Source organism: Punica granatum, chromosome 2 (genome assembly GCF_007655135.1).
Source record: "Punica granatum isolate Tunisia-2019 chromosome 2, ASM765513v2, whole genome shotgun sequence".
In the NCBI taxonomy this organism is placed as follows: domain Eukaryota; kingdom Viridiplantae; phylum Streptophyta; class Magnoliopsida; order Myrtales; family Lythraceae; genus Punica; species Punica granatum.
The window spans coordinates 3,571,787-3,596,698 of record NC_045128.1 but is presented as its reverse complement, the minus strand read 5'-3'; the positions used below and the strand labels follow the sequence as shown (position 1 = coordinate 3,596,698).

Below are 24,912 nucleotides of genomic sequence, written 5' to 3'. Positions count from 1 at the left end.
GACAAGAGTTTGTACAAAACTTCCTTTAATTCACACCACAAATTTCGTTCATGCATCCACTCTAATTTCGGACCGAGCTTTTGGCGTCCAATTCCATGCATGAAGTGCGTGTCTATGCAAACCAACCAACCAAATTACTTTTTTATTTTTATTTTTTGGTGAGATTTGTTTAATTTTAACTAAACAAGCATTAATTATTCAATCACTTTGATGTGACTTGATGTGAAGAATCTCATTCTTATTTGACTTTTATATATATATATTGGCCATTTTTGTACTAAACATTTGTTTCAATAAATTACATGTATAATCTCGGTCGAGGATTAAAGAATCACTTCTGATTTTAAAATCTTATTTATCTTCATAGATTATTATGTCTATTCAGTCCTGGTCAAACCCCGGAGTATGATGTATTCGTCAAGTTGCGTAATCTGAAAAAAAAAAATATTATCGATTAATTGATCATGCAAATGATATATGTTACGATATGTTTATGCAAAATACATGTAACTCTCAGAAGATAAGTATACAAGATATGGAAGTATTCTAGATATGGAAGTATTACTTATTCAGTTTTAAATGCACTCTTAAATTGGCATTTATGTTCACTCATATAAAACATCACGGAGACGTTCACGTCTGAAATTAATTAGAAAAGGGATGATTATGTCATACAAACAAGTATATTAAAATTATACACGAGCTCGGAAGTTAACCCTTAATCAAAATTTCTATCAATAGAATATAATCCCAATATTTTTAATTTATTCCACATGGCGTGCGTGATTAATTAAAGAATTACATAATTCTTTTATGCTTTTAGACTGAAGAAGAATATTTTCTAGCCAAACTATAATAAAATACAAAACAAAGAAACCAGGTTTTCGCCCTTTTGAAAACGTCTTCCGTTAGAGAAAGTCTTATATACAATGAGTATATGACGTGACAATATCACAATAGGGTTCATTAATTTCTCTTAATTTTTAGTAATATCACCAAAAAAATTGTTCACAATATAGATTTTTTTTTATGTGTATGGTAACATAGTGCCACATGATATACCCGTTCCACACTATTCCTTCTCCCTCTCCTCAGCAGTTGTCTTCTGTTTACGTCCCTTGTTGAAATTTTGAAGCCATTAGTAATACATTAGGCAACTTGCATTATTAATTAAAGTACAACTATTGTTTACCAAAAAAAAAAATAAAGTACAAATATTCAACCAAGAGGAATTGGTTTAAGTGGTTCATGTTTACATGTTCCATTCTTATCGGAGGGATTATTGTATTCCTTTATTAGCTTTTCTTTCAATTTCTTTATATCATATTAGTCAAACTTTTTTGTAACCGAAAAAAGTACAAATACTATTCGGAAAAGGAAACATCAATAATGATAATAGTTTTTTTAAAAAGGAGGATTTAATTTCCTCATTGTTATTTCTATAATTTGCGGTGAGAAATTAAGCGAAGGTATCCGTTGGGCAGAACTATTTACTATACCATTTATTATTATTAGTATTATTGACTACTTGAATTGAATGCATCAAGGACAAATGGCAAAACATTAATTGGAGACACAAAATAGTTTTAATAGTGGGAATGCAAGAAACATAAATCAAGAAATTGTTTAAGTGCGGGGGACAGTGTTCGTGATTTGGGTGTCGTATATCTTTGACTCATCTAATGTTGAACACGTGCCCTAGACTTGCTTATAAATATATATACTTAACTGTAACCCGCACGATATCAGGTCGAGAAACTTTTTTCTCATTAATCTTATGATTTATTATATTAGTTTCTGTAATAATCAATATAAAGTAGAAATAAAATTGATGATAAAATTAATTATCTGAAAAAATTAGGCTGTCAATTGTCAGTATATAATCCAGATATAGATTATGCTAATTAATAAGTCAAAAGTATAAAAGCTAATAAAACTTTGCAATTATAAATGTTTTCCTTCGCGTGGGTAGGTCTTGAAAGTGAGAGCTCATACGGCAGATCGTTGAGAATTACACATTTCGTAGCACAGAGAACGCATCATTTTTATGATCTATGCTGCTGTAAAATCCTGCATAATTCAAGACTCATTATTGGATGTTCTGGTTCTACCATATGTTTACGGATTTCGGACTTGTATATCCATATACACACACACACTAGGATGTTTGCCCGTGGCATCACGGGTCCATCTTTATTATTATTATTATTCATGTATGCTATAAAGTCTATACATTCATATTAGATCATATATATTTGAGTTTTGTATATTCCTAAATTGTATATATAGGTGGAATGTAATAAGTTTAAGATGAAACGACAGTTAATTTATCATTATAATATTTTACGAAGCTAAAAATAAGTTCAACTAAATTAGAAAATATTGTGATTTCTAGAAAAATATGAGACCAAATCACTTCAATTTCGTAGATATTGCAAGTATAATTTTAGAATTGTAAGGATTCTTATGAAAAGTTTTTGAACTGTATTTAAATTAAATAATAGAATATATTTTTTATTATATGAAAATACAAGGATGATTTTAGTTAATCTAAAATGCTCAAATAACAGGCTTCCTTTGTCTATCAAGATTGAATGAAATATATGATACGGTGAAGTAAATTATTGCAATAAAAGAAAATCAAATAAAGTTGCAAGAGCATGAAATTCCTTTTTTCTTTTTTGAAAATTGAATAAAATATATAATATAATAAATTTTATAATTGAAAAAAGTAAAAGAAAGAGGAGAAACAAAATATGATGGTACTTTTCTTATCATTCGATTGATTTAAATAAAAAATATATAACATAGTAAATTAAAGTATTGAATAAAATAAACCAAAATAAAATTAGAGTATGAGAACCATGCATACTCTCTTCTTACTACAACTTTATACATTGTAGGTATATGGACAAATAAATATTTACTAGATAGGAGCGCTATTTGAGGAAGACCGATTAGTACAATGGCACAAGTCGCAAATCAGATTTAAGAATTTCCGACTTCGATACTCGCCAATGAGACTTTCGTGCCCGTTTATTTCGTTTTTTCTATTATTAAACTAAGCCTATGCCACCTTTATAATGAAAAATGAAACCATTTTTATTAGTGTTTCTCTCCTTTCCATTCACGTCTTGATGTAGAGGCATTTACATGAATGTCAAGCTCATGAATTTATTACAACACTAAGTGCGACTCCACAAGATGCTGTGGGTTAGAAATTTTTCTTCAACCTTTTGATATCATCGTAATAATTTGTGTAATAATCATATATTATACAACTGAAACTAATAATAAAATTACTAATTTATAAAAATTATGAGTTCTTTATTAATAGCAAATAATGTAATTTTGTTTTTAAAATATGGTATCATGTTATCATATATACTATAATTTTTTTTCATGAAGTGTGTTTTGAATGCGTTAATGGATTAATTATTAAATATAAAGTTTATAGTTTTGCTCTTAAAAAGCGATGTACGAATAAGCTTTGAAAATAATATTAAGTAAAGGAAGACATGATGGACTTTAAGAAAATGAAAATGTTTGCATTTTTATAAATTTATGAAAATAACTTAACAACAAAATTAATTTTCATCATTAGGTCTTCCCATATGGATAAAGAGAAAAAAAGGTATTTCTCTGTTGCCCCCCAAGTGATAGAACTGGCTGCTTGGGGACCTTCAACAACTATGTGTTTAGTTAATATAATTTCTTAAGAAATATACAATATAGACGAGGAAAATCTTTTGTAAATGAATATTTATAAAAAAAATAAAGTAGAAGATATATGTATAACTTTTCAGAAAAGGCAAAATAAATTGAAAAAATAGAGTAAAATGTATGGTGTCAAATCTTATAATCGGAAAAAAATAAGAAAAACTTGTACACCTTATGAGTGTAAAACATGGCATTATTTTTTAGGGAATAACCAATCAATCATATTGATGGGTCATTTAATCTAGTGGATCAATTAGGTTACACCACTATCTTGTCGGGCTAAGATTAAAATATTGGACAAAAGAAGGAAAATAAAAAAAAGGAAGAGGGAAAAGGTTCTGAAATCATGAACAAAAATTTGAAAAGAATTATATATATTGTAATTTGTATATCTAGTACTTCTAGTACAAAATGTCTTCTAATTTTTCTAAGGGTAACTTGTTAGTATAAAAAGTTTCAAAACCGTTTTAATGTAATACATTCCGTCAATTGTCCCTGACGCCGTTAACATTTTGCTGAAGTGGCGCGTCTCATGTGTCACTTTTGTTACATAGAACCAATCACAGTGCGCCACGTCATTTAAAAGAAAATAAAATTTGAAAAAATCCAATAAAAATAAAAAAAAATAATTAAAAAATAGTAAATCTTAGAAAAAAATAAAAAATAAAATTATATTTAAAATTTTAAAATAATTTTTAAAAATTTAAAATTATTTTTGAAAACTTAAAATTATTATTTTTATTTTTAAATGTTTTTAAAAATAATTTTAAATTTAATATTTAAATTATTTTAAAATTAAAATTAAAATTAATAAAAATTATTAAACTATTAAATTTTAAATTTAAATTTAAATTTTAAATCAAAAGTTTAAAATTATTTTTAAAAGTTTTTAAAATTTTTTAAAATTTTTTTAAAATGTTTTAAATTTTTTTTTCTAAATTTTTACTATTTTTTGTATTTTTATTGGACTTTTTCAAATTTTATTTTCTTTTAAATGACGCGGCGCACTGTGATTGGTTTCACGTAACAAAAGTGACACATAGGACGCGTCACGTCAGCAAAATGTTAACGGCGTCATTGGCAATTGACGGAATGTACTATATTGAAACGGTTTTGAAATTTTTTGTACCAACAAGTTACCAAAAAAATATTTTGGACCAATTTGAAACATTCATGAAATCTTTTGAACCACCCGTGAAATTAATCATTTTTCTAAATAAAAGTATTTTTTGAAAATAGTTTGACTACAATATCGAATCATTTAGCACAGCGCGTTGATCAGATTATATTGTATCTTACTCGGTCAGATTTGAAAAATACTGAAAATGCGCAAATTTTCGACCTAAAGATAGAATCATTTGATGTAACGTGTCAATTGAATTACGTGAAACCTTATTAATGGAATCTATTACACCAACCCCGGCTTAATTTCTATTTATTTTCCCACCCAAAAAAAATTCATTTTTTGGTAATAGAAAGAACACTAGGGAGAGCCGCACGCACGCTCAATTCCAAATGGTTATGGTTAATGCAATCTATTACACCAACCCCGGGTTATCTTCTATTCATTATTTTCCCACCAAATTTTTTTTTTCATTTTTGGTAATAAAAAGAAAATAGATATTTTTGTGTTCTTACTTATTATGGCAGGAAATCATGGAAATAACAGCTTACATTTTTTTTTAAATATTTAAAAAAACCGCCACGTGTCGACACCCCACATGAACAAACCTTATATAAACCGCCTCCCTAAATGTCCGCTTCTCCATTCATCTCAATCAATTCATATTATTTCCCTCTCTCCTGCCCTCTCTGACAGACATTTAATTGAACGCTTCCCGTTCCCCCCTTCCCCCGCCCTCCACCACCGCCGGCACCACCGATGGACGTCCGCCGGCGACCTTCCAAGCCCGCAGCCATGACCCGCCCCAAGCAGGCGGACGCTCCGCCTCCCAAGGCCTCGGACGCCTTCCCCCTTCCCCTGTACATCACCAACGTGGTGTTCTTCACGCTCTTCTTCTCCGTCGTGTACTACCTCCTCGCGCGGTGGCGGGAGAAGATTCGGACGTCCACTCCCCTCCACCTCGTCTCATCCGCCGAGATGGCCGCGATCATCGCCTTCGTGGCCTCCTTTATCTACCTGGTCGGCTTCTTCGGCATCGACTTTGTGCAGTCCCTGATCCTCCGGCCGACCGTTGACTCGTGGAGCGATGAGGAGGAGGAGGAGGTGGAGTCCGTAATCCTCAAGGAGGACTCCCGCAAGCTGCCTTGCGGACAGGCCGTCGATTGCCCTCCGGTGCCACAACAAATGACCCCCGTTTTCCCATTGGGGAAGCCCAAGCTTGTGGAGGAACCGGTGGAGCCGATCGCGCTTGGTGAAGAAGACGAGCAAATCATCAGCTCCGTGGTGGCGGGGACCATACCGTCATACTCCCTCGAATCTAAGCTCGGGGATTGCAGGCGGGCAGCCGCAATCCGTCGTGAGGCGCTCCAGAAGATCACCGGCAAGTCCCTCAAGGGGCTCCCTCTGGAGGGCTTTGACTACGATTCGATCCTTGGACAGTGCTGTGAGATGCCTGTGGGATATGTCCAGATCCCTGTGGGAATTGCAGGCCCGTTGCTGCTCGATGGGAGGGAGTTCTCGGTACCGATGGCGACCACCGAAGGCTGCCTGGTGGCGAGCACAAACAGGGGATGTAAGGCCATTCTTATGTCTGGTGGGGCCAACAGTGTCCTGCTCAGGGATGGGATGACGAGGGCCCCAGTTGTGAGGTTGGGGTCTGCAAAAAGGGCGGCTGAGCTGAAGATGTTCTTGGAAAGCCCTGAGAATTTCGAGGATTTGGCTGCTGTTTTCAATAGGTGTGTGATCGTCCATTCTTTTCAAACTCGCTCAAGTGTTGTTTTTTGTTAATGTTATCATGATTTTGCAATTGCTTACATTTACAGGTCGAGCAGATTCGCAAGGCTGCAGAGCATCAAGTGCGCTATTGCGGGGAAGAACCTCTACATGAGGTTCTCGTGCAGCACGGGCGATGCCATGGGTATGAACATGGTGTCCAAGGGAGTCCAGAACGTCCTTGACTTCCTCCAGTCTGATTTCCCGGACATGGACATCATTGGGATCTCTGGGAACTTCTGCTCTGACAAGAAGCCGGCGGCGGTGAACTGGATTGAGGGGCGGGGCAAGTCCGTGGTCTGCGAGGCCGTGATCAAGGGCGATGTGGTGAGGAAGGTCCTTAAGACCAGCGTCGATGCCCTTGTAGAGCTGAACATGCTCAAGAACCTTACTGGATCGGCCATCGCTGGGGCTCTTGGAGGGTTCAATGCCCATGCAAGTAATATCGTCTCGGCAGTCTATATTGCCACAGGACAGGACCCGGCCCAGAATGTGGAGAGCTCGCACTGTATTACGATGATGGAGGCCGTTAACGAGGGGCAGGATCTTCATGTCTCCGTCACCATGCCTTCCATTGAGGTATAATCTATTGATTCCTAGCGCTTTTGTTTTTTAGCAGTATATAATGGTTAATTATCAATTTGTATTATAATGAGACATGGGACGAGGTGGTCGTAGGAATCGGATTCCTGACCAAAGATGACTAATTTTGTTTCTGATGCCATGGAAAATTGCAATGCGAATCTTTTTATTTATTGACTCGAGCTTCAATTCGTACATGCATTGAAGCATAAGTATGTGGCGATTCTGTATGATTGAACTTTGTCCTGACATTCAATTGTCTAACGAGTCTCAGGTTGGTACTATCGGAGGTGGAACTCAGCTGGCCTCTCAGTCGGCGTGCTTGAACCTGCTTGGTGTAAAGGGCGCTAACAAGGACTCACCAGGATCAAACGCGGCTCTGCTCGCCAAGGTTGTGGCTGGTTCAGTTCTTTCTGGAGAGCTCTCTCTCATGTCCGCTCTTGCAGCAGGTCAGCTCGTGAGGAGCCACATGAAGTACAACAGATCAAGCAAGGATGTCTCCAAGGCTTCCTCTTGATTGGTTATTAGAACCGGACATAACCAGGCCTCGAGTGGCTGAGTGCATTTAGAAAGCAAATGGGACAATGGTGGCTCGGAAAGGCAGGAAGGGGAAGGGAAGGAAAGGGAAGGGGAGTCGGCAGTGTCGATGAAATTAAATGAGGATAAAGGGAAGAAACGGAACATGATAACGCATTGTAATTCATTTCTTTGTTTCATTTTTTCCCTTAATTCAAAGCCATGTAAGGAACTTCAGATGTATACAGATAGTGTAAATGGACAGTGAGTTTTCAATACAGATTCACTCTCGTCTCCGTGTCGATCGACTAGAGGTGTGTGCTGAGTGCTGGCTGAGGAAAAAACCGACGTCTCTTGAATAGAGAAAAGCATCCTTGCAATCACCCTGACTGCTCGGAATCTACCAACTGTTGATGGCGATTTCTCTGAAATTTGCAGAAGAACTCTTTTGCAGGCAAAACAGATCGGATTGCTTCAACCAATTCTCATGCGTAAATCTCCTGCTCATCTCCTGTGCTTTCCTTCTTTATTGTTTGATTGATGGAAACGTTCTGTGGCACGCCGCAGTGAATCCAAGGAATCTGCTAGGAGATCTACAAGAGAGTGCACGCACGGGCGTGCGAGTGACTCGTTTTGATCAGGAGCCGACCGCCTGTCAGCTGTTTCATTCAAAGAATAGATACTGCCAGTAAGATGCTCCATTTGAAGAAGATACAGTAATTAACATGCGCACCCACTGGAAAACCAATCTTGTGCTAGAATAAGCCGTCCTTTCCAAGGCAAACAAGTCATATTGCTTCCTAACTCCAAGGGTTTAACCTAACGGTTAAGATGCGCTAAAGTTTACACCCGATCCCGAGTTCAAATCTCTTTGGGGTCACCGGAGCGCATTTGGTGTGATTACCCGCTTTATCCGTCGCCGGGGATTTACAGAGCCCCGAGAATTAGTCGACCGAACCTTAAACACCACGGATTAACAAAAAAAAAGTCATATTGCTTCCTCTTCCCAGTCAGTCTTAGCTTTTCCAGACAGTTCGATATCACACTCTCGTTTCACACTTCTTATGAAACCAACATAATTCAAAAGTCGTTTTCGTCAAATTCCGAGCCCATTGCCCACCGACCAAATTTGTCCGTTAAGGCGGCGGCCTCAAGGTTGACTGATCTCCTCAGAAGCCAAAGCATGCGCTATTACTATTTACTAGTGGCTTTGTACCAAATATGAAAAGACTTGCAATTGTCTTCTCCTCCTTTTAGGAACAATCCATGCAATTTCCAATTTGATTATTTAAGGGTTCGGTGGTTCTCTTTCCGTGATAAAGACTTTGTAGCATTTCCAATCATTTCCTAATGCTCATTTTTCCTTTCCATATCCTTTTGGAAGCTTTATATTTATGATAAATTGTAGAGATGATCCAAAATTTTTTTAAAATATTTCAATATGGTACAATTTTTTTTTTGCTACTTAATGATACAAAATATTCCAAAGTTGTTTCAGTATAGTACAAATCGCCATCTCGCCATTGACGCTGTCAAACCATCATTTACAAGATTTGTAAATTTTACACCATCATGTAATTTACGTAAAACATTTTGTACTATTAAATTACAACTTCAAAACATTTTGCACCATCATTTAATGTCGCACAAAAATAGATTTTGCACCATCAGCGTCGGCTTGATTGTTGTACACAAAAACATTAAAAATTATACACATGTATCCTTCAAAGTGTCTCTTCAAATTTAATTCTTTAAAATAACCGTATATGCATTTTCTTATTAATGATTCCTTTTACACCAAAGACAAACTTTTTCTCTAGCAAATATCCCTCGTGAACAGTCACACAACATCATTAGCAACAACAACAATAAATATAATAATAATAACGATGTTATCTACAATAAAAAAAAAAAGCAAAACAAATAAAGAGAAAATCCACCACTGTGAATATGGCAATTTCCGTTAACAAATGGAAACAATAGAAAAGCAAAAGACACAAGGCAATAGAAATTGTAGCAAAAACTATTAATTTAAAAGTTATGTCTCTTCGTATTGAGATATTTTGGTGTGTATATATATACTTGCAATCTCTTAGTTGATTATGAGTGAACATCCCAGAGAGTTCCTACAGAGAGTATTCTTATATTCGAGATTTTTGTGTTGCTTTTTCTATTATTTTTTGTGTAGATTCCTTTTCTATTATGTTATGCATTACTGATTATAGTTTTGTGCACACTCCCTTATACAAAAATCTCATTGCTTCTTTTATTTTTCTTCTATTATGCATTACACGTTATTGTTTCTTATGTTCTATTTCCTTGGGTTGGGTTCTAATGCACGAAATGTCTTAACTGCGACTTGACATCTCTCGCGTGGGCTTTGCATCCCTTCACCTGGGTGAATCTTCATTGGTCCCGCGTTTGCAGCATTATGGGGAGATTTGTATCCTAGATAAAGTTCATTCGAAAAGCCTTCCCCACTATTTCTCTGGTATGGGATTTTCATGAACTAAATATCTTATGTCTAATTTACTTTTGTGATTTTCTGTTCTCTGCATCTTGAACGATTATTCACAAAAATTTAAGAGAGACCTTTCTCTTGGCAGTGTGCTGTCTGAGGGGTAGTGAAATTTCATATATATATATATATATATATATATATATGCATATGCACGCAAATATATATGATGAAATGTATTTTTAAATTTTGCACCATGTCGATTTTGATGTGATTGAGATGCGGGAGAATATGAGTTTCGTAAGGTAACTCGGTTAGACAAAAATATTATGGTGACGAAAAATGTCTGTTTTATTTTTCTTGCACACATTTCTTTGCATATTTCTTTCTCCATCTCAAGATGAGCAAAGCTTTGACGAAAAATATTATGATTGAGTTTTTATTTTGTTAGAGAAAATAAATAATAATAAAAAAAGCTACTTCATGGATATTTTGCTTTGATGGTATTATTGTTTTTAGTCAACACAAATAATTTTATTATGGCGAAAACGAGATGAACTCAAAGTTAACGAAAGGGATTAGGGGAAGGGAGGAGTGAACTGGCTGAGAAATTAATATATTGAATTAAAATAATTTTAGATGATCCAAAGTATGGAGTAATATTCGTAATAAGTTTTCGTGGCAGCGGAGTTGTATAGGAATTACACCAAGAATGATGGGTTAATATATTTCTAGAATATTCTTAGTCAGCATTAAGTATATACATACATACATCTGTATGTGTGCGTGTCTATGTTATTTAGTTCTGTATAGAAGAACCATGTTTTCTTATATATTTTTCTTATGAATATGTTTTCTGATGTACTTTCTCATATTCAGTGAATTTATTGATGCATCCTATTTATGAAGTTTTATGTACCACTCCTGTGAGATGAAAAATAATCATTTTGTTCTTCATTATTTAAAAAAAATCATTTTATACGCAAGCAATTTTATCCCGGCTACGTCGCGATGAGGGCATCAACGTTTCCTTCTCAGTGACTAGAGTCCGTCCCCTTCTCCGTTCAGCGGTCTTCTTCATCGTGGTGGCTCAGATCTGATGTCCCCCCTCACGGTGACGGTCTCCTCATGAGGCAACGGGGTCTCCCCTCCTCTGAATGGCAGCTCAGACCTGTGGGGAAGATGGAGTGGGCTCTTCGGATGTGACAGCGGCCCTCCCCTCTTCCTCTCGGTTCGGCCACTCCCTCTCTCCGGCGGTCCAACCGGTTTTTGATGGAGCAGAGCTGCTACTAGCTATCGTTCGAGTCGAGCTGGTCTTAGGTGGGGTCGGGTCGGGTTGAATCCATTACCACCCAATGGGCCCTCGGTCAGAGCTAGGATGATCTACACCTCCCTGCTAGTTTATTGATCCAATTTTCTCTTCTCCTATGTCGGCTTCCTGTCTTCGGTCTTCCCACCACTTTTTTAAGAGTATCCCCGCCCATCACAACAAAGATCGCGATTCTAGTCAATTTGATCTTCCTACCGCCTGTTCAAGTCAATTTTTTTTGTGGCTTGCCTTTTGTTGTTGATTATGAATATTGGCTCTCCTATTGACGGTCACTTGTTTGACCGATCAAGGGAATTCTAGCCACTTAGCTGCTAGCTCTTTCGATTTGTTGTCTTGGGATTGGGCTATTAGGGTTATGTTGATTAAAATTAATTGACGGTCACTAGTTTGAACCGATTGTAGGAGCTTTAGTTTTTTCGATTTGGCTGTCTAAGAATTGCAATCTGCGGTGGTAGCCTACGCTCAAATACCGATCCAATGCATCCTTTCTGCTCCACAGATTAATGGACTGGACTGAGGATTTCCTTTCCCAGTTTTCACTGGGGTCTGTGGTTGAATTGTTGCAGGAATGTAGTTAATCGGAATTCTTGGTTTCAAGATAGCTTACAATAATTGTAATGCCATTACTTGTGCCTTTTTTTGGTCTATCTTCCTTTGTAGTTTGCCTGGCGGACCAATCAAGCTGCTCTTGCAATTCGTGTGTAGTGCTTGGGTATTTTCCTCTGTATCCGATCTTGCAGTGGATTGTCGTATCCATTTGGACATCAACGAAGGATCCTCATTGCCTTTTAACAGTAATAGTTTTTGCGTGCAACACAAGCGTTCATCTACTAGTTATAAATAAAGTATGGGGGCCCTCATCGGAGACCCAAAAAGAGAGACTTGCATTGGAGTAGTTAGTCTCTCATTTTATGAGTGAGTCTCTGTTTGATGTAGCACTTAATAATATTTTTTCCCTATTTACTACGGCGACGAAGAATCAAATAATAATTTTCATCGGAAAAAGTAGTTTTAGGATAACTTTAATATCTACTGGGATATATTCGAAAAGACACCAAATTAACATGAAAGAACTAGAATAACAAGTGCGTATGAGTGATTGTGATTCCATTCGTTACCTTATCTTTAGTTCCCTCGTGCCAAACTTGGAAGAGTGCAGTTCTATTTATAGCATACATGATAAGAGAAAAAAATAATAATAGAAAAGAACGCAAGAATATAGAAAAGAGGGTATTTGCATTCAGGCCTTGCATGGATAAAATGTTGAAGTTTTGTTTAGCTATCAGAATTTTTCTAATCTATGCTTTTTCTACCCCCATTGGAATCGAATTCTCGTAAGAAACGGTTCCGATTTAATTCACTTCAATACCATTCAATTTAATTATAGATGAATTATGTAGTTTGAAAATTAAAAAAAAAATTATTAACTGAAATCAATTGAACTATCTCACTTGAAATTTATTTTAAAATTTAAAATTTAAGGTCGTTAGTTTCAAATGAATTGAATCCTTAATTAGATCTTGTTGATTTTGGCCGATTTAAGTTCCGATGTATATTTTGCATTGTTAAAAGAAGTCTTGTGTAATTTGGATATCAAACATCATAATTCAATTTAATTCTTGTATATATGTTGAATTCTCGCACTTTTAAGAAAGAGAATAAGTGACAAAACTTCTGTAAATAGAAAATGAAATAAATATATGTGTTTAATTAGGTGTCAATAACCCGTGCATTGTACATATATTTTGGTATGGATATCAACTTATAAAGTCGAACTTGTATACTCTAAATTTATAAGAAAATTAATACGATAAAAATGCTTAGTCAATATATTGGTATACTTCGTATTTAGAATGTGAAATATTTAACCTTTAAAAGAAATATATTAATCTAAAGAATATCACTTAAATTGATATGATAGATACATAGAACGACGAAGATGATTGCATTCACATATAAATGAAAAAATTTCTAGTCCACTAAGAGTAAAAGATTTAGTATCGATAGACACAAACGTTTAATATAATATCCATATGCACATTGACTGACAAGGATTGTGAGCTGCAAACGAGAAAGAAATTTTGGAAAGAAAGTGGTTAATTAATCTAATTTTGTCGTACTCACATCTTTATCAGTGATTAAATTTTTTATTTCATTGTATTAAATTCACAAACCTCCCTTACAATTTAAAAAAATTATCGTGCTTAACTTATGAAGGATAACTTTATTTATAGACTAAATAACCGGTGACGATTTTTTAAACCTAAACCAATTGAAAAATGCGGTGAAATTCGTTTAACCAAACAATAATAGATTCGTAAAGATCTAGCTTAAGTGGCGTTTTCATGTCTCACTTTTCGATTTTTTAAATATTAACTAGGTACAATCCCGCACGTTGCGTAATTAAAGAAATTAATAAAATATAATAGAGAAACTACTTAATTTCTCGAGTGCAGATCATATTAAAAACTTTTAATATTTATTGAAAAAATTTTCATAAAAAACCATTAATATTTATTTGCAATTTTCAATATAAAATTAATTGTATTGATAGTATTAAAATTTGAAATATTCAAATATAAGAATCTCTTTTCGAATAAATTAATTATCTGAGAAATCGAGAAGACACTTAACCACAAACTAAGATTTAGCAATTGAAACTCTCACAACTTGCCGCTACACTCAACCACGAGTTAAGAGTTAGCAAATAGAGCTCTCATGTCTCGTGCTTCAGTCTTACATGTTATAATAAATAGATTATGATAGGTTTAATTAGTAAAAACTGGATAGATCTAATTGCAGATTTAGAAAGTCAACTTTATTTATTACATCGTATCATGCGCCCTAGCAGAATTGTTCTGCTTTTGGGCCGCAATGTTGTCCATTCATCGGGCCGAAAGTAGGCCGATCACTGACACAGGCCTTCCAACGTTTGCTACCAAAATTAACATATGCAACTAAAAATATAAAATCTTTCTTTGATGTCAATTTAACAATCTTGACTATGGCTGGCTAGTGTGTTACTTGGCAAAAAATAAAAAAATAAAAAATTAAGAGGATCGACCAACAATTGTTGACATCAACCAAGTTTTATGTAGCTTTGTGCGGCGTACATATCTACGTATGCTTAATCTGACAATATTAAAAAAAATACGAGAATGTATGCCACATGGCTACGAAAGATACTTGATATGGCGAACGCTCAACAAATACGATTATGGTATGTAGAAAACCAAACATATCTACTAATTAGTCTTTTTAGTTAGCTCTCTCTTGCATGAATTTCGCTAATAATATAATCAGATTATAGCTATTTTTTTATAGGTAAAATGATGGACAGTAGTGATAGTAATCTTGCCGACTCCCGCTACGTAATAGTCGGACTCTTGTATTCAACCGTGCATATATCAGATAAAATGAATAACCAGTGCAAGCACTAATTCCGTTAACGTAGTAGTACCAAAAGTCGGTAAGCCAAACGAAGATCTAGCATACTTCAAACAAATATTTTCAAACAAATACACAGGAAATTCGAACCCGTGATCTTGAGGTTATCAAACCACATGATAATAGATTTGTTAACCATTACACCCGTCATCGTTGGTGGTAGATTATAGTTAGATACTTCACGAAAGGTGGGTAAAGAATCGAATTTAATTATCAAAAGTAATTGATTAGTTAATTAGAACCAAACCCAGCAAGGCAAATAACGACAAAGAGTGGGGAGTTAAGAAAATTAATTAATATTTACCCAAAACAAAAAGAAAATTAATTAGTCATCGTTTATTTAATTAATTAATTACTAACCAGCACAGATCCACCGACCTTTAATCAACTCCCATCCCACATGCCCCTAACACATGAAAGGTGAATCTCGAAAATAATAATTAGATTAAACTAAGCCATAATTCTTATTATGAATTAATTTTTAAATCAATAAAATAAAATAATAATTGATTAAAAAATATATATGGGGTCTGCATGAAACATAAATTATGATCATATATTAGAATAGGTGCTAATAGTGATGATGGACGGTCCAGTCAAATGCCACAGCTATGTTTTTCGGAGTTTGGTAAGCGTGGCCGACTTCTTTGATCGTACCACATTAAATGTTTAATTAGGTGCTGAACCGAACTCTAATATTTGCAAGTTCATTTGATTCAGCGTATCTCTAAAGTGCTTCTCTCCATTTTATATAACCCGACTTAACAAAATATTCAATCTGTCGCAATCAAAACTTGGTTCATGCATATAAATTTCCACCTTTTCTTGATTGCTGAATTTGTGCCATTCTCGCGTTATTTTAGTACAAATTAAATCAAGTGGATAGTAATAAAATGACCAGCTTGCACATGTTTTGTGATAAAGTAATTAGGAAGAGGTTGCCATGATTTGCAACTTTTTGTTTTTTTATTTACATACAATTTTCTATAAGCAACTTTTAGTTATTTTATTATTATGTAGATTGGGTCCATATGCCTTGGCATGGAATTATGATGATGAGAACAAATTTAAACGAAAATAATTATATCATTTTCAAAATGGACAAAGAAAAGTCTTACCTCATTGGAATTTTATATGGTAAAGGCATTATCGGGCAACCTAGGATTTCCACAAATCTGAACGTGGGAATATTCCTCTTATAAATGCAATTATATTTCCTTTCTTTTTCACATAACCAAAAAAATTTAATTAAAGAGCGAAAATTCTTCACCCAAAAAAAAAAAAGGAGCAGCAAATACATGTAATCGCTTTGACAATAGGAGTCAATTAACCGCCTTTAACTTTCGGATTACTATTTCACATGTGCATTGATGAATGCATAATATAAATCATTTATATATATATATATATATATATATACTCGTGCATAAATATTTACAAGTATCCCAGAAATATTATCATATATATGACAATCGTATCAACTTGAACTGATATATATTGAAAGTGATAGTTGTCATTAGTCTTATGATAAAGGCTTTGTCTATTAATATTCATTATTAACACTTCCTATCACATCCGTACTGAAAATATTTTCTAGAATATTAACAGGACAAATTTAATTAGACGGAGTGCAGATATATGAATGAAATCCCCATCAAACGTATACATTTCTGAGACCGTACGATGAAATTTTCCAAAGATATAGCCATCAATTCAGTTGTGCCCTCCTCCCATCAGCTTGTTGTACTTCCCTTTTGCCCCATTGAAAAGAAGCAGTATTTTTATGAAAAATAAAGGGAAAAAAAAGAATAATACTCCTAGAATATTTAACAAAAAATTATTTTTTGTACGAATTCTATTGAAAAAGTATGATACCAAACATTTAAGCAATATTATTTATCCAAAAAGGGGATTAAATAAGATTATATACTGTTAATATAAATTTTACCTCATTTCATCAGGAAGTAAACTCTATTACATGCTTTTAATAAAAATTGTTTTTTGTACGAAATCAGTTGAAAAAGTATGATACCAGACATTTAAGCAAGATTATTTATCCACAAAGAGGATTAAATAAGATTGTGTCCTTTTAATATAAGTTTTTGATAAATATGAAATGATCAAACTTAATTCCATTACTATGGGATAAATGTATATGTAGGTAAGACATCTATACAAGAAAGGAAACGAAAGAACTATGGGATATTAGACTAATTAAATACATTATCTTCCCAATCTACCCAAACATATATGGAAATATATTATATACAATTATACAAAATCACAATATCCCGTAATAGTTTTACCTTATTTCAAGAGGAAGTGAACATTACAAGCTTTCAGAACACTGAATAATAATTTTATTAAAAAACTATCACTTAAAAAATAACAAATAAATAAATCTAGAGATTAATTGATTTGTTGAAAAGAAAATTATTTAAAAGGGTGGGGATATCTTATTTTAATTGAAATGTAATGTAAAGTTGCATGAGCCATTGTAGCCTTTTTGGTGGCTCAATAAAGACGTTTGTGAATTGATTATTTTCTTCGAGGAGACACAACTGTCTCTGTCTCCATGACCATAAGGTCCATAACCTAGCCAGCCAACGCACACTCCTTTTCCCTTTGCCTCTTTTTATTCTTGCCAAAGAAACTTATTTATTATTAAAAAAAAAGAAAAATAAAATAAAAGAAAAAAGAAAAAGAGAGAGAACAGAAGGGTACTCACACAAAGTACACAGAGGGGGCGGGCGTGGGTAAAGTTAGCTGACGTTTGAACATGATTAATCTCAACTAAAAAATTGAAGATATTTATGGTTCATCAAAAAAAAAGAACACATGGGATGATGAGACAACTGTGAAAATGGAAACAACATTTGCCTTTTACGAATATCTAACGATGAATTAATATTCAATCTTCAATCAGTATTTGAAAATGATGCAGGTCAAACCACACTATGTATTGGCATGTAACTGAACTGCATGACCTGCATCGATCAGAAAATAGACCGGTATTATAATTTCGTCCATGGAGGAGTATAAAATGCTACTTAAGCTACATTCTCATTTATTAATGTGCAAATTTAAGTTTCATTCCCTGTAATTAGCTAATTAGAACAAATTCGAGTACGAGATGTGGAAGTTCTTACCTCAGTAAGAAGAATTCCATATGATTATTTATATAGTATATATTCATTCATATTTATGCATTGTAGATAACACATTATTTATAAAATTACCGTATTCAAATGATACATTTTTTTTTCCTCAATCAGATTACGAACATTCTTAACACATCATTTTTACTTTTGAATTTGTACCATACGCATATACCGCCTGTGAAAATGGATTTTTCAAGACAGCTCTCTAATACCAAATTGCGACAAGTGTCTTATTTAATCCTTAGTACTAACTCTGTCAGTTTTTATTTCAAATTTACGCTATATAGTTAAAATTGTAAAAATTACCTCAGATGTAAAGTTGATTTCTTAATGCATTAGGGTACTTATTATTAGGTAAATATACATCAGCCATTAGTTATTCTTCTTCTCCTTTTTTTTTCCTACTTTCAGCCATAGGTTGATAGGACATATATATCTTATCAAGGTTGTAAATTGAGTAGGCTTGCTTGATTCCACATCAGTCCAAATTAAATTTCATTTAATAAATATATACAGAATCGCACATATTTTATATATCGTAAAAGTGCATTGGCTTTATGTTTTGATCAAATAGTTGAAGAAGTATCAAATTATATGTTTATTAATAATTAAGTACGCATTCCAAAATGGCCTTGGAGCAAGTAATCAAAAGGACGTCCATGCATCCATGCCAACTTGTGGCAATATGATCCGGCTGGCAGCCATCAGGATTAGATCCGCTGCTGACCGAGGGCGCCGTGGATCACTACTGTACCATTCGTAGTGGGATATATACAACGTATGAAGAGTCCATTGGATAAATAAATTAAATATAAAATAAAAGAGGAAGGAATTAAAATCCTCTGATATATTATTACACATGATATGGTCATTGGTCATCAGCTTGTCAGTCGAAGAATTCTTAATAGTCCAGAGAAATCGAAGGTGGCATAAACAATTTGGTGGGGCAAATAAAATGGGCTATTAATTATTACACATGATATGGTCATTGGTCATCAGCTTGTCAGTCGAAGAATTCTTAATAGTCCAGAGAAATCGAAGGTGGCATAAACAATTTGGTGGGGCAAATAAAATGGGCTATTAATTACTTAGTCGATGAAAAACCTTAAGTTTATCAATCAGGGGATACAATACAGTTTGTGAATTACGCAGGCGGCAGGGATTCAAAAGTCCTTCGTGCTCTGGGCGAAGTTGATGTCCACCGATCACTTAATTCACATCTCGCAATTTCATCCAAAATTTTTTTAAAAAAAAAAAGGAAGAAAAAAAAAAAGAAAAATTGAGAGGGAGTGATAGGCTGGATTGGGAGGGAGGGGGATAAGAATTTGGACAAGTACCGATGTACCCGACAGTTCCCACGTGTCTGACACCTTACACGTGCCTGTCTCCCCATGCTGATGCTCCCCCATGCTCCAACCCCTCTCTTTGACCATCCTTTGACCGACTGGCCTCCTCCTCCTCATTTGGGTTACAATTTCCTCATTAATTCATTGCCCATTCCCCCATTTAAACTTTCTTGTCTCATGCACTATAATTGGATGAATATTCTTTATGAGGCAATTAACGTGACTGGACGACGATCAACACATTAATTCTTTTGGGTGTTACCACGGTTCGGAAGTCTAATCAAGACAGATTCAAATGACGATTTTTCCGGTCTTACTAACATATAATCTAAACAACTTATAACTTTGTAATAGTATTAAGTTTGCTATATATATTCTCCTAATTATCCTCTTAACCGCTCAAGATGACATTAGGTTGTAATGTCACCAACATCTAAAGGTTCACTCTATGTTTTTTCTTAGTATTATGTACCAAAAAGAAGGTAAGAAAAAACTGGAAAACTCAGTAGAATCCTGCTATACATTTATTATATCATCTTTAAGGGGTCTTTTTATATTAGTTTAGAGGAAGAATTGAGAGATATGATCTATAATTGACCCTATAACTTTTTCTTTTCACATATGAAGGACTGTAAGAAAAAGTAGTGGTTCAAATTACGTTCTATGCCATAATTATTTCGTAATTCACAAAACATCGAAATTAAAGGAGAAAATAAAGCTGCTTAATTAAACTTTTTTACCAAAATCAAGTGGGGTCCTCTAGGATATCCATAGGTTTAGCTCTTGTCCTCGCGTGCTCAATTTACTCTTCTTTTTTTTTGGATATTTCATTGTCGTCATGCTTCGTTTTTGCATTTCTTAACTGTTAATTTTATTCAATACACTTGAAAAAAAAATCAAGTGGGGTCAACCGACCCCCTTCCAACAATGTGGATCCGCCCTTGAATTTAACCGATCTCGATTGATATGGTCAAGCCGAACTGGTCCATTAATATTGAGAACTCTCTTAATAATGAATCCACATATTAATTAATATATATATACCTCCCACTTAGAGAAGAAGATTAGGAATCTGCCAAACTCATACATAAATATACAAAATTATGTATGTATATTAGTAGACCATTGCTATTTGTACTGAACTCGGCACTGCCGACCACTCACATATGGTATTTTATTGGCAATTCATCAGATAGAGAGAGTCGCGGAATTTTCCTTCGAAAATATGTAGGAGGAAAATCACTTTCTGATATTAGTAACATGCTTTACAATTTAAAAAGGTTAACATATCGACCTATGAATTACTTTAGGGGTTTGAACTCGAAGTTTTAAATCGATCACAAGTTGCCCTTAATTAATTTTTGTCGTAACTTTATTATTTATTATTTTTTTGATAGATCGTAATTTTATTTTATTTTTATTATTATTATTATTTGCTAAACCGTAACTTTATTAGTTAACATCGTAACATATATATATATATGGCTAGCTTGGCGACAAAAGATGAATTATAGCGCAAGTCTCCAAAACCCAGAGTTGACGCTCTGCTAAGTGCTAACGATTATATATAATAGCTAGTGTTGAAAATGTTTATTTGATAAATTTTTTTTAACGAGGAGTTTATTCTCTTTGGACTTATAAACACCTCACAAGTCCATATGCAAGTACATATGTAGGGGGCCTCATTAGGGATTACGCACACAAAGGGGAATTCGAACCTACGACCTTATAAATTATTCACAAAGCGTTGACTTTGGGGATTTATTTGATAGATATGAGTGTTAACCTTGTTGTGCAAGATAGATATACGCTGATATCATCTCATCACGAAAAACTAGCTGTCCGTGTGAGGATACAAAATTCCTTAATACTAATCCCCGACCCACCTAATTATAAGTACTTAACCAGCTTAAAAGGACCATAATTCCTACTTTAAAAAAAAACGAAAGAATATACATATATATATATATATATGTATGTTACACATAATCTTATAGTATTATTAACAATTAACCAGCTTGAAAAAACGACGATTCCTAGTTTAGTTAAAACTAAAGAAAAAACTGCATTTTGTAACCGTTATGAACCTTTTTAAACTTTATTTTATATACGGACTACTAAAATCTTTCTTTTCTTCAAGAAAATATTTTAAAAAATTGAAAAGACTACTATTGTATTATCTCAAAAAATCTTTTCTATTATCTAATCCACTATCTATTTTGAAAGATCAGCAAATTCTAAAAAGTATTAAAAGACGGGTCAATTTTTTTAAAACCAGCAGTCTTGAATTTGCGCAAAGATTCGAAAACAATCTCCCACGCACGAAACGCATTCGAGGCTAATATACATATACTATTTAATTAGTTCATTAATTAAAGCAAAATGACAACATGGACCACTAAATTAATGAGTAGGATTTCTTTTTTGTAAAAGACTAGATTAGAGCATCAACTAAATTTCTTTAAATTAAATTCCCCTAAAAAGAAAATTCTTTAAATTAAAGCCTTGAATACTATATACTCGTGCCTTCATTCTTACAAAAGCCAACTTCTCCCTCTCTTTCCCTGTCACTCCCATTCCCACTTTTTAGTCTTTTCATTCATTCACTCAAACATCTTTCATTACTTTTCCTGTCATACCATAAGGATGTTCTCGACTTATTCAATGAAATCAATTTCATTAAGATCATATTCAGAAGTACCGTTAATATTCACGAGTTATGAAACATTGTATCATAGATAAAATTCCTAATATATTAATTGCATTAGGTTGATTGTAATTTCTTATTACTTTTGTTTTTCCTTAGTATAAAGGAGAGTTCAATAATTTAGTATAAAAAAAGTTGGAAATTTTAAAAAAGGGACAAAGATAATCTTACCAACAAATATAAAATATAAAATCTCTTGATCCCAATGCGATATATAACCCTTTCTCTTTTTTCGACGTGTATCCTGGTATCATAAAGCCTTATGAGCCATAACTAATTCAATTTAAGTCGAGTCAGTCCACTAAGAAGTAAATCTCTTTCAATAAAAATTTTTCTCTATTTGTAATATTCGAACATGAGATCTCGCACACCTTTTTCTCTTTCGGCCCTCTCTAGTAAACCCTTTTCTCCCTCAAGGGCTCTCCTCTCTCTCTCTCTCACTCTCTCTGAAACCCCCTGTCCACTAGTTCAAAGCTACAACTCTCATTTTCCTTTTATGTTTTAAGAAAAAAGAATTTTAAGGATCTATCTATACCCATCTATATATTCCCCACACCCTCTTCATTTTATGGTCTTTACACATTTGCTTCATCCTTGCAAAGATCTGAATCTGGGAGGGAGGGAGGGAGCGAGAGAGAGCGAGAGAGAAAATTCTGAGGCACCCAGATGAAGTTCTTCTTGTAGGGAGAACAAATGAAGGGATGAAGCCAATAGAACCCTCCAAACCATCAATCTACCTCTAGGGTTTCAGATCAGTCTTGGTTTGGATCTTAAGACAAGATTAGGGTTTCTGTCTTTTAGGTTTCCAAGCATATATATGTTTGTCTAACTCTTGCCCTTATAAATCTAGCATTGAATATATACACATACACAGCCATTTTACAAGTTTCTCTCCGAAGTTTTTGTGCTATCGTGCGGCTGATTGGTGCGATTCATCACGATTTGTCCAAGTTACAAACTAAGCTATGAGAAGTGCATGAAGTGAAACTCGAGTCGTTGCGTAAAACGTGAGGGTTTTGGGAGGCTGTGAAGATCGCGTGTTTGATGTCAGGGTTAGAGCCCAACCAAGGGCCGCGCTACGTCCATCACCTCCTTGGACCGGAACTACAGCTGCAAAGGCCGTCGCAGCCTCAGCACAACGCAGTACAGCAACTACAGCTAGCAGCGGATTCCGACTGTTCACCGGAAAGAGACCAGAAGACGGATCTCGACGCAGCCACAACGAGCGGCTCAGGCCGCACGTCTTCCTCCTCTGGCCGTCGGCCTAGGGGCCGGCCTCCCGGCTCAAAGAACAAGCCGAGGCCACCGATCATCGTGACAAGGGACAGCCCTAATGCGCTGAGGTCACACATACTGGAAATCTCCGATGGATCGGATATTGTCGAATCGGTGACGAACTACGCCAGGCGCCGAGGCCGTGGTGTATGCATCCTCAGCGGCACTGGCACCGTCACGAACGTCACCTTACGCCAACCTGCTGCTCCCTTGGGAAGTGTCGTGACCCTGCACGGGCGATTCGAGATCCTATCCCTAACAGGAACGGCGCTGCCACCACCTGCTCCTCCTGGAGCTGGAGGCCTGGCGATATTCCTAGCGGGCGGTCAGGGGCAAGTGGTGGGAGGGAACATAGTCGGGCCACTAACGGCTGCCGGCCCGGTGGTGCTGATGGCGGCTTCCTTCACGAATGCAGTATACGACAGGCTGCCCCTTGAGGAGGACGATGTGGCAACACCAGCTCCCCCAGTGGTCCAACCCTCAGCCTCGCAGTCCTCAACAGTGACCACCCGGCCAGGAGAGTTGTCCGGCGAAGGTGGCAACAGCGGCAGCGTCCCGTTCTATAGTTTGGGAACCGGGGGTAACTACCTGTTCTCGTCTGGTGGGGCCGACACATTTGGCTGGGGTGGTGGTGGCAGCGGGGGTGCAACAAGGCCTCCATTTTAGAAGATGAACATGACGATGACTTTTGTTTTCCGTTGAGACCGCGGACATCTCGGTCATAATTGGCTGAAACTAATTCCGTTCAAGCGTCGGTTTGTCCTTATCCTTGTTCATGATGACTTTCATCTTTCTTCTCTTTCGAATTTGTGGTCTCAAAGGGTTTGTAAATTTTTCCTTTTTTTTTTTCCTCATTGTTAGAGATCAATGGGAAGGAAAGGTATTTGATCGATTTGGGTGAATTTCTGAGGTAGTTCTTTCTGACTCTCTTCTTGCTTTTCAAGGTTTGGGAAAGAAATTTGTTTCACTGGACCAATCAAAAGAATTTAAACCACAGGACAAATGGGGATCATATCAACTATTGCTTGATCTTCTTCTTCCCCGTCTTGCCAAAAATTGGTAACTTTACATTTGTGAAATTTCTTAATGTATGATTGTTTTCAGTGAGATTACGAGATTTCTTTAGTCAAATTAATTTTATCGAGCATCTATATATGAAGTTCTTCCAGTTGTTTTGATCACCGATGGTCTTTATTCTTTAGGTTATTGATTTTGTGGTTGATGACATCTCGATGAGCTTTTTTCTTCCTCTCCTGCGATCATAATTTGATTAAATTTTCTTTTGTAATTTTAGTGATTAATTCGAGGGATTTCATATATTGTGATGTCTCTCCATGGTTTCTATATGTGTGCAAAACAAAAAAACTAAGTCTGCTTAAGCTCATTCTATGATGTTTTTGTCTGTAAGGTTTTTAATAAGAAAAATGAGAAATTAGTCCGGATTACGCACGGGTGAAATGAAATAATCAAAAGT

The 24,912-nt window shown here is 35.2% G+C and overlaps 2 protein-coding genes across 2 annotated transcripts; both read left to right on the top strand.

The window, feature by feature from the left end:
* The first annotated feature begins 5,498 nt into the window (after positions 1 to 5,498).
* LOC116197997 (3-hydroxy-3-methylglutaryl-coenzyme A reductase 1-like) lies at positions 5,499 to 8,010 on the top strand. The gene is made up of 3 exons (XM_031528292.1): positions 5,499 to 6,579; positions 6,667 to 7,195; positions 7,473 to 8,010. The coding sequence occupies exons 1-3, from the start codon at positions 5,603 to 5,605 to the stop codon at positions 7,713 to 7,715; spliced, it is 1,749 nt and encodes a 582-aa protein (XP_031384152.1). The 5' UTR covers positions 5,499 to 5,602; the 3' UTR covers positions 7,716 to 8,010.
* Positions 8,011 to 22,579: 14,569 nt separating this feature from the next.
* Positions 22,580 to 24,614, top strand: LOC116194861 (AT-hook motif nuclear-localized protein 25). Its single transcript, XM_031523766.1, has one exon. The coding sequence runs from the start codon at positions 23,208 to 23,210 to the stop codon at positions 24,102 to 24,104; it is 897 nt and encodes a 298-aa protein (XP_031379626.1). The 5' UTR covers positions 22,580 to 23,207; the 3' UTR covers positions 24,105 to 24,614.
* Positions 24,615 to 24,912: the final 298 nt, after the last annotated feature.